General features: G+C 33.2%; 2 protein-coding genes across 4 annotated transcripts; both read right to left on the bottom strand.

Annotated features, from left to right (window-relative positions):
- Window positions 1-583: 583 nt before the first annotated feature.
- LOC114425605 (acyl-CoA-binding protein-like) lies at window positions 584-2,566 on the bottom strand. 2 transcript variants are annotated; one of them, XM_028392545.1, is made up of 4 exons: window positions 2,404-2,566; window positions 1,276-1,393; window positions 1,058-1,120; window positions 584-972 (listed from the first exon to the last, which is right to left on the bottom strand). In XM_028392545.1, the coding sequence occupies exons 1-4, from the start codon at window positions 2,413-2,415 to the stop codon at window positions 893-895; spliced, it is 273 nt and encodes a 90-aa protein (XP_028248346.1). In that variant the 5' UTR covers window positions 2,416-2,566; the 3' UTR covers window positions 584-892. The 2 variants fall into 2 exon arrangements, with proteins under 2 accessions (XP_028248346.1, XP_028248345.1); XM_028392544.1 differs by lacking the exon at window positions 2,404-2,566 and having other exon boundaries at window positions 586-972; window positions 1,276-1,426.
- A 3,926-nt stretch (window positions 2,567-6,492) lies between these two features.
- LOC114424954 (60S ribosomal protein L13-1-like) lies at window positions 6,493-9,000 on the bottom strand. Of its 2 annotated transcripts, none has more exons than XM_028391648.1 (5): window positions 8,887-9,000; window positions 7,851-7,972; window positions 7,574-7,707; window positions 7,038-7,196; window positions 6,493-6,926 (listed from the first exon to the last, which is right to left on the bottom strand). In XM_028391648.1, exons 2-5 carry the CDS (start codon window positions 7,957-7,959, stop codon window positions 6,705-6,707), a joined length of 624 nt encoding a protein of 207 aa, XP_028247449.1. In that variant the 5' UTR covers window positions 7,960-7,972; window positions 8,887-9,000; the 3' UTR covers window positions 6,493-6,704. The 2 variants fall into 2 exon arrangements, with proteins under 2 accessions (XP_028247449.1, XP_028247450.1); XM_028391649.1 differs by having other exon boundaries at window positions 7,851-7,967; window positions 8,887-8,965.
- Window positions 9,001-10,610: the final 1,610 nt, after the last annotated feature.

The raw sequence follows: 10,610 nt of genomic DNA, 5'->3' as shown, positions 1-10,610 counted from the left end.
TTTCTAAAGTTGTATTATGTACGTGGGGTCAGGTCTATAGTATTATTTGAAATCTAGTGACATGTCTGGGTCCAGTGTAACATGGATACTGATTGCGTTTAAGATAGCATTCATGTCTGGTCTAAAGAGAACGGTAAGATTATGACTAAACTGAAATTTTGGGACTAAGTCAAAATTCAGAATGTTATCAAATCTCATGCATCCAGAAATAACAAACATTGTCATTAGATTCAGAAACGTTAAAGTTGAAAATGGACTAGCTTTTTGTCTATGGTGCAAAAAATTGTTTGGCATCTGAACTTTAGCTATTTATATGCAAGATTTTATAAAATGGTCTGCGACTATTTATAAATCACCGTTTATTATACACATACAAAATGTTAATAGCTAATTTCTCCACCGATGTTGAGATTGCTTATTTTATCTTCTAAAGTGAGTTTGTCAACTTTTTAGGTATTTCTCCTTTAAAAATCCAAATTTCGGAAGAAATCGTTGCATGCGATGATACAACAATAAACGGTGGTAAAAAATACACATGGAATATTAGGGAGTTTGCAGAACAAGTATAAAACATACTCAAGCATCTAACCAAATTCAGATTCATATCACTGAGAGTTGAGACTTGAGACATAAAGTGCGAGATCAAGCAAACTTTAAGTCAAAAGTCGAAGTAGTTTTAATTATACTAGACAGAAATTTTCAGGTCCTCAGCATCTGTCTACAGGCATTTCCAATAACAGTGATACAGATAACTAAACTCAAAAGCAACATGTCTAAATCATTAGAAATAAATATGATTATGATAATAAAAGCTTCAAACACTGCAATTGTTTATTTCCAAACTGTTGTGAACTTCTAGCACAGAATCAGAAAGCAAGGCATGACAATGTTATCAAGCAGGCAAGCCAGCTGCTTCCAGCAGCTGTTTCACCTTAATGATGTAATCACCCATTGCTTCGTCCTTGGATTTCCCTGCCACAAAAGAGTTTTGATGTCTCTCAGAAAACATAAAAGTAATAGAACAAAACATTCATCGATCAACCTAGCCTTTATCTACCTTCAACAGCTTTCCATGCATCCCATTTAGCTCTGTCCCTCATGTTGAACATTCCAGGACGGCCTGTAAATCATTCAGAAAATTCATGAATAAGGATATAGTCCTTATGAATATAGAAAAGAGGGGTGGAATTACAAACCCCCCGCCACCTATTGATAGAGAGAATTCGAAAGTGGAAGACATTGATTTATTGTTATTCGTTAAACAAGAGCACTCACTGGTGTTGACAGGTCCAACGGTGGCCTGTTTGTACAATCCATAAAGGATAAGCAAGTCTTCGTTTGATTGAGTCGGTGGCAAAGTTTTTGCTTTCTCAGCATACTGCTCAAAATCCTCCTGCATGTCCATGTCCATGTCCAAATGAGTGTGTGATGCTTCAAGTGTCGATTCTTTTTTAAGCACAATATCAAGCATAAAAATATAAAGCTAGTTCGAAATTCAGAACATAAGCACAAATAAGATTCTGAGAAACTAAGCTACATTAACAATAATCCATGTTCATTATCGAGTACAGACTAAACATCCTTGCCTAGAGATTTATGATGCAGATTCGATGAATTTAATTTGACACTGGCAAAAGAATAATAGGCCAATTACAGTATTAGATGAACAGGGTTCTTTCCACCATTTGGTCAAATAAATAGTTGCTAAAAGCATTTTACAAAGCATTGCTTTACGAATATAACCAGTACTGAACATATTTTCCGTTTACAAATTAAATGACTAATTTGAGAATATGTGATTCTGCATTCATTCGTACATCCATAAAAGAACAATTAATTCCCCCAAATCAGTATCCTCAAGCCTACACTACAAACTGTAGATCAAGGGATTCCTGTTACAAACAATCAAGCAACTGAAGCTAAAGATCACACATTTTAAGGTACTATGCTGAATGTGAATAAAATCTAAATGAACACAGAGAAATTACAATTATCTAATAGGCATAACAATCAAAGAAGCCACTCACAATCCAAAGTTCAAACTAATAAAAGGATACCGCATACTCTGAGGCCACAAAACAGACCCCATCAAATCTATTTCACTTGAAGACGAGTCTACAATACCCACCAATCAAAACCAACAAAAAATCCTTTTTTTCCCCGGAAATTCATCACCCAATAACAAATTAAAGTGACACGGACCTGAAAATCCGTAGCGGAAGAAGAGACATTTGCCAGCAGAGAAAACCCCCCACAAAAAAAAAGTTACAAGAGCACAAGGAAAGAGCAAAACTGAATGCTGTGTATGATATACATGATATACAACAATTTTACTATACAGTCAGGAGACACATAATGATTGATGAAAAACAAAGGTTGAAACATATGAAAGCACAGACAGACCTTCAAACCCATGACTATTATGGTTGAGAGAGAGAGAGAGATTGATCTGCTTGTTGTTGATGATGATGTTGTGATCAGCGTTACGTTCGAAGCGTATTTATAGTTGCAGAGTGGATGGAGTGTGAGCCTGGGAACATTTCACAACTCACGCGCGTCTACGTAACGCAACTATATTCCTCTCTCTCTCTCCGTTTAAAATTTGTTTTTAATTTCCTTTCCTTGGTGGATGCAATTCCGTTTTTCTTTTATTTATTTATTTCTTCTTGAATTCCGTTTTGATATATATTATCAAATTATCTTATCACGCTAAAAAATAACATTGGGTAAAAAGAAAAGATAACATAAATTAAGATGTATAATTAATTGATCTTTTCACACACGTAACAGTAACACAAAGTATCATCCCAACCATGGAAGTTCCTAATAACGGTATGTGCTTGGCAGATTCGCATCTGTTTCTAGCTGGTTAAGGGCCTCTATTGATCTTTATTTGCGTTCCTCTCATGGGGATGGGGCCAATGAATTTATCTGTCACTGAGACCAGAGCATTGTTGTTGGTTGGCCAGTCTTCTATTCCATTCACAACAGTGGGTTGGTTCAGCATTCCTTCATTATCATCATCACCATTTGTTTTGCAATAAAAGGGATTGGAAGGGTCCTAATTTGGGATAATTATAAAAATTAAATTATTTGAGTGATTTTAAGATAATTAATAATGTAGTGTAGTTGAGTTTGATTTTATTAAATAAGGTTTTAAATTTGAGACTTGTAAAATTTATCAGTTAATGAGAAGAGATTCCCAGGAAACAAAAATCTTTCATTTATTTATTTATTTTATTTTATTTTGCTTATTTGCAATCATATATCAATTCTCTTTGTGCTCCTTGTTTGGATGTTTGTTGAGTGGGGCTTGGCCCAATTTTTTGTTTGGTTCACTGGACTTATTGTCGGGTGATGTTAGGTGTACCTAGCATTATTGGTGCACCTAATATTTTAAGTGAATAGACGAAAATGCTCTTTACTTAAATTGATCCGTATGAGTCATACAGATGAACTTGATCCGTATAAGTCATACAGATAAATTTGATCCGTATGAGTCATACGGATGAAGTTAATTCATACAAACCATACGGATCAATCACAAACTCGCATACTTTCAACACATAATTTTGGAATTAACAAAAATGCTGGGTGCACAACTTCGTGCACCTAGCAACACTCCTTATTGCCTTTAATTAGTCTGCACCCAATTCTCTCTTTTTGGGGATTCCAGTTAGCTAGTTTCTTCTTGTACCCCAAAATTGCTTCATGCACCAATCCGGTGTACCGGGCATCAACGAAGGGCTGTGTGGAGGTCTGATGGGATTTTAATAGGCATAGTTGAATTTTATTCTTTTGAGACTCTTGAGAAATAATATTTTGGGCACAGGGAACATAATTTATTTGCTATTTTGTTCCATTTGTTTCTTGGATGGGTGTTTATGTATTTCGTTTCTTGTTATTGGTGTTGGGTTGGAGTATCCCTTGTATCCCAATTGATATATTTCTCTTGTTTGCTAATAAAGAAAAAAAAAATGAAGGATTGTGCGGAATTGCACCAGTATTCGGCTTTAACGGCAAAAGTTTTCGTGAGGCTTTTGAAAATACAACCTAATGGGGTGCTAATCTGTCTTTTACAACTGTTCCACAAATCCAAAATTAAAAAATCCTTCAAATATGGAATTTTACTATTTAATTGGTTCATAATGAATTTTCTGAGGAAGGGCGAGTATGTCTGTTTTGTCCTTGTTTAAATAAGTTTAAGCTTAGCCTTAGGTGATTATGATTTTTATAGAAATTAATTTTCAATTTAAAACAAATAAAATAAATTAATGTATACTTGATAATTTTTGCTTTAAAAATATGTTTTCAATAAAAATTTAATATAGAATTATCAATTTAAATTTAGTTAAATGTATTTTTAATATTTATGTGTAGAGTCTTATTTAAGAGCATGGGAGTATGAGTTAGTATTTTTAGTGAGTAACTTATTTATAAAAAGAATGCCTAATATTTTAGTTTCGTAACTTTCCTAGTTATTCTGTAAAAAAAATCTTATTTATATTTGTTTTTTAACTCACTAGTGATTTGAGCCAGCAAGTCGGCAAGTGTGGCAAAAAATTTAGTGAACAAAACATTGCAGAGATCAGATTCCACTTTCTACTCGATTCTCACATTTTAAATGTATCGTTATTTGTTTGCCTTTTTAAAACTAATTTGAAGTCATTTCAAAACTCCTGTCGTTTGTAACCTTTCGAGCTCATAATTATGCAGCAAGTCAGTTCAAACTCCACTTCTTTTATGGTTCTTTGAGAGTTTGCTTGTCAGCTTCATCATTGATTCTGTTGTATTTGCAGAAAGAGATTTAAAGAATGAGAAATATGCAAGTGCAAGCTATATCAATTCAGTTGATTGTTTGGAGGTTGATCAAGTGATTTTGGTGACTTGATCAAGTGTGTTGTGTCATATTTGAAGGTGGTTCAGCTCTAAATGAGCAACCATTTAGTTGTCCTCACTGTTTTCATGCTTATGGTTATATGGGATCCGAATATTGAACTAAGTATCATCTAATTCTACATTATACAGTTTTGTTGATCAGTCACTGGTTGTAGATTGTTATTAGACAGTCACAATCTTATACAGTTATGCTGTAATTTTCTGATGGCCAGAGCTACACACCAGCTGCACAAAGTTTATTTCATTTGTTTTTCATCCAAGAGGTGGATTTAGATTTGCAACACAATTGTGTAAGGGTAATTGAAACCATTTGATTGGTCTTGTTTTTTTTTTCTTGATAAGGTGTTGTATCTTATGTTTGTTTGCAGAAGAGTTGTTTCTCGTCACCACCAAAATGCTTCCTATAAGTGTCTTGTTGCTGCTCAAGTTTGTACTCTGTACTGTTTTGTGCTAAATCTCTAACTAGCTACTAGTCTGAATAATTTTTTCTAGACACACAGCATTAACAATTAGGAGAAAGGCGTATGAGAAATGAGAATCATACAACTAGTTTCTCTAGAAAGGAATTGATCATAATTCAACGTGTTTTTTCTATTTCCCGTCAAATGCATTTTGTGTTGCTCCAAGCACGTGCAACCAATCCGGACCTTTTCCTTGTACAACTTGTGTCCATTATTGCAATCATATTATTACTTTTTTTCAATCAAAAAAAGACTAGTTGATGCAAACAGGTAGTGCAAACAATCTCAATTAAATTGACACCACAGAATTATCTGACAAAACAACATGCCAAGGATATATTAATAAAAAAAAGTATCAGAAAAACAAAATAATCATGGGGGACATAAACCAGACCCATGAGAGATCAAATGATTTCTTGCTCGTCAAAGAAGCAGACTTTGGTAGCAAGATAAGTGCAGAAGCTGGATACAAAAGCTTGGATATTACTGCTGCTGAAATCCTTTGAATTCAATCCCTGTTGAATGAGCTACAAATTCAAATTGACACTCCTACTATATGTTGTGTTAATCCGTGAGCACAGTAGCAGTCAGTCAGACATGTTGATTTATATTTTGAAAATACAAAAATTTTAGAGACATTAATTAGTTCTCGAGTTTAGAAACCCCATAAAGAACTCTTTGATGGTGACGGTCTTAATTACTTTTCCTTTTCAATCTATATTTCATTTGTCTTTCAAATTTAAGTTTCAACATTATTTATGAAATTCACAAAAAAAAAATGTATATCTCTACACAACTCAAAACAATGTATCCCAACACAATTTATATATATTTATGAAGTTTCACATTTTGATTGGATGCATCTACCACCTCATACTAGGGCTGTGTCTATTTTCTCCCAGAAAAATTATACTTATGCAAATAAGAATGCCTATTTAAAGCTTAAAAAAACAACAGCATTAATCAACTAAACGAAGCCGGAAAACGTATAGGATTCACAGGGGGAATTCTAACTCTAGAAAAACCTAGCAAAAATTATCACCTTCCCTGCATTACGGTCGGTGGTGGTGGTTATTGAAGAGAGAAACTATTATCCCATATAATAAGCTAATAACTATGCCAGCAGCATTTAGAAAACAGCCTGAACAGAATGATACTGCCAAATAATCCTCAACAAAATGCTAGTTAAACCAACAAACTTGAATAAAAGTTCACAAAATAAAAATAGGTGAAGATATCCATGTTTTAGTCTGAACACGATCTCAATAAAGCTAATCTCAGCAAAAATTGTCTCGCAACAACTATTATATGGATGGACTACAAACGTAAGACTTCTAAAGGTCATCACTTTTTGTCTTCCTTTTCTGCTTCAGCAGCCTTCTTCAGTCTGGCACCATGATGGCGTTTGTTTGTGCGTTCAAGACGAAGCTTGTAATAAGCTTTAAATGCCTTCATGTCATCTGTAACCTTTACAAGTTCAACAGTTGGCTTCTCCCTCACAATAGGCAAGAAAGCACCCTGGACTTGTGTTGCATTTGCAAGCTCCTCGGGAGTAGAATCACCAGCCTACAATAAAACAACAGTGTCACATGACACACAAACATCTTTCATTTCGACCTTCATCAGAAATGAAAATGCCTACCACAATCAAAATAGATAATGGAACATCTGAATTACCTTAACCTTGTGTGCCCGTCTTGGGAACACAACCAATTTGGCCTTGTATGTTTTCAGCCTCTGCACATTAGCTTGCAGACTTTCCAAAGAACGGTTCTTGCGACGATGATCAACAGCAATACCTATGGTTGGTGCAAGCTTTTTGGGAATCCCTGCTGCCTATGGGATAATATAAAAAATACATAATATCAAAAACATATCTAACAGCAGAACTCCTCTTGTTTTGCATATTTTCATTTTATAATAAATAAATGCTTAAAATAATTTTACGGTCATATCATCTTCAAGCTAAAAAAACAGGCAGAATTGTACTAAAAACTCACAAGTAATAAGGATATTCACAGAAATTAAATTTTCCAAAGAAATAACTCATCATTAATGTGTTAACTGTTCAATACATAACATGCTCTTCCATGGTGAGAAACTAAAAATGCTACAGGGAGGTTTGGGTTTAGTACCTCAAACTTCATGTAGCATGGAGTTATAAATTTCAAGCTGGATAATAATTACATTAAAATAGGATATACAAGTTTTACCTTGAGTTCTTCAAGAGAAAATCCCCTTCCACCTCTCACTTTCATGTTGTATTTCAAAGTTTGACCATGTACAATGGGCCTGAGAGGTCCAGCCGTAGGTCTGGGGAATATCTTCACAGCTTTCTTCTGACGAGCTGAAGAATACAGCAACAGCAACATTTCAAAGAATTAAAAGCAACCATCAATACTAATTCAATCTGTTGATCTTTTTAACACAAAAGACTAACACGGTAATTACTAAAAAGTTTCAAAATAACAAGAAAATATGTTAAATTACCCAATCGTCTCCTTGTCTTCCGTGCTGGCTGATTGAACCAAGTCTTCACATAGTTCTGCCAGTGCTTACGGAAGTGTCCGTTTGGGATAACATTGTTATGCTTAACCATGGTTTTGGCTTACCTTACACATTAAAGTCAACCACGACAACAGGTTAGATTATGTAATAAGGTAATAGGATAAGCACAAGATAGTGTAAAATAGCAGATAACTAACAATCAACAAATACAATAACCACATTAGTCACTGAATTGGCTAAACATAACCACATTCAATACTAACGAAGAAATACAATGCAATAATGTCCTTAAAAAACTAGTTGGAAGTGTAAACCAAAAAGAATTTACAACATTTATCAAACATTAAAACAAAAAATGCATGTCTTTATACAGGATCATTGGACATATACAATCAAAACTGTTATTTTGCAACATTTCCATAAAACAGCGTATGGTCTCGTTAACTAAATACATGTACGGGAGATATAAGGTTGGCTTGGTGGTTAAATTAGGAGCAGGGAGGGATAGGTCGTTGGTTTGAGTCCCCTGCTAAAGTAAACTAAGATTTTCCGATAAAACAAACTAAATACATATACAGTTCTCAGCTAACATCTTTCCAGAGAGCAAGATTAGCCACACAACTCGAGAGGCTAATCTCACACCAACGGTAATATATCTTAATATAATTATTATCACACTGTACGGAAAATCAAAGCAGTTTTCAGAGTCCTACATCTTCCAAAACAATAACAGCTCAAACCATCCAAATGGACGAAAACCATAAGCAAGGGAAAGAGAACATCGGAAAATACGATAGCTCTACCTCTAATTAAATCCCAAGCACTACGAATCCAGAAAAACAATGAACAAAACCAGAAGAACAATCCACCTTCAGAAGCAGAATAAGACGCGAAATTCAAAACAAGAATAAAACGAGCAGTGTCTCGGAAATGTAACAGCGAAATGAAGATCTATAATGAGAAATGCACCAAGCCTTGCAATGAAGCATCAAAGAGGAAGAAGAGAGGTGAGAGTTACCTGAGGCTTGTTCACGCGCAAGAACAGCAGCTACGAAAAATGGCGGAGCCAAGAGTTAGGGTTTGTGCGGGTTTTTAAAGTAAGCTTGGACTCATACCACACCTAAATTGAACGGTTCGGATTGCCTTTAGGTTTCACTTCTGTTTGGGCCTCGTAAATGGGCTTACATGGATGTAATAATAAAGGGTGTTACTTTGGTCACCAGCAATTTTGCTGGGACACCCACCCTAGGTGAAAGGGCTAAAATGCCCTTCACCCTATTAATATAAATATGGCTACATGGGCATCCGTACGATTCCGCCATAGTGCTTCTTCTTCCTTCGTGTTGCGCTTCTTCCTCCTCATGGTGGTCTCCTTCATTCTTATTCTGCTCCTTTGTTCTCCTTCACACACGTTGTGGTCTCCTTCATTCTCCTCGTGATCTCCTTCATTCTCTTGGTAGTTCGTGGTTCTTTCTCGTTGTGGTTCTTCTTCTTCCTCCACTTCCTGCGCCATTACGGTTCTTCTTCTTCCTCTTTCCTGTGTCGTTTCAAGATTTAAAATATTAAAACCAAAATTTAAAATATAATAAGATTATTAGTTTAAGATAATGATTGAAATCAAATTTTAAAATATATTAAATTTGATAGTTATAAAAATATGAAAACGAAAATTTAAAATATGATAAGATTGTTAGATTAAGATAATGATAGAAATCAAATTTAAAAATATATTTAATTTGATAGTTATAAAAAATATTGAAACTAAAATTTAAAATATGATAAGATTGTTAGTTCAAGATATTAATTGAAATCAAAATTAAAAATATATTAAATTTGGTAGTTATAAAAATATTAAAACTAAAATTTGAGATTTAAAATTTAATTATTAATCATTGCCATGTGAATTTAATTTTTTTTAAAAATTATATAAACATACGAATATGAGTCATACGGATTGTCAATTCGTATATTTTTAAATTTGTTTTACATACCTCTTTTTCTCCTGCGATGAATAATCACTCAACTTTACCATGTTCTGAAAAACACACGTACACCCAAGTAGTTGCCAATAATAAAAAACGAATATATATATATATATATATATATATATATATATATATATATATATAAAGATAAAATTAAGAAGGATGCACAAAGTTAATAAAATTCTTGAATATTAGAGGAAGAAAATAATTTTTTTTTTTTTTAAAAAAATAGATTTATATATATCGTTATCATATTTATTTTCTTCCTCTAAAAATAATTTTATTTTATTTTTTTTACAATGATTAATAAAAGTCGTATTTGATAATACAACTCTTTAATTTAATTTAAAGTTTAAATTTTTATTATATAAAAAGATTTATTATCTTTAACCCTTTTAAATGAACTCGTGGATCGTACAGGTAACAAACTAGTATTACATAGGTAAGGTAACAATAGTATTATATAAAATAACTGTATCTATCAGGGTACTTGTTAAACACGGATTAAATAGGTTTTACTTTCTTTAAAAGTTTAACTTACCATAAAAAAGGAAAATATTTCCAATTCATGTCTATCAATTTATCAATATCAACATTTAATAATACATTATAATATATATATATATATATTATTTGTGTGTTATTCTTAACCTATCATAATAATATTATATTATGATAAGTTGCAAAAAAAAAAAAACTTAAAAAATATAGTAAGTTAATATTATACAACAAATCAATTAATCACCGTTGCCACAAG

This window comes from Glycine soja, chromosome 9 (assembly GCF_004193775.1).
Source record: "Glycine soja cultivar W05 chromosome 9, ASM419377v2, whole genome shotgun sequence".
NCBI classification, from domain to species: Eukaryota; Viridiplantae; Streptophyta; class Magnoliopsida; order Fabales; family Fabaceae; genus Glycine; species Glycine soja.
This window is presented reverse-complemented; position numbering and strand designations above follow the sequence as displayed.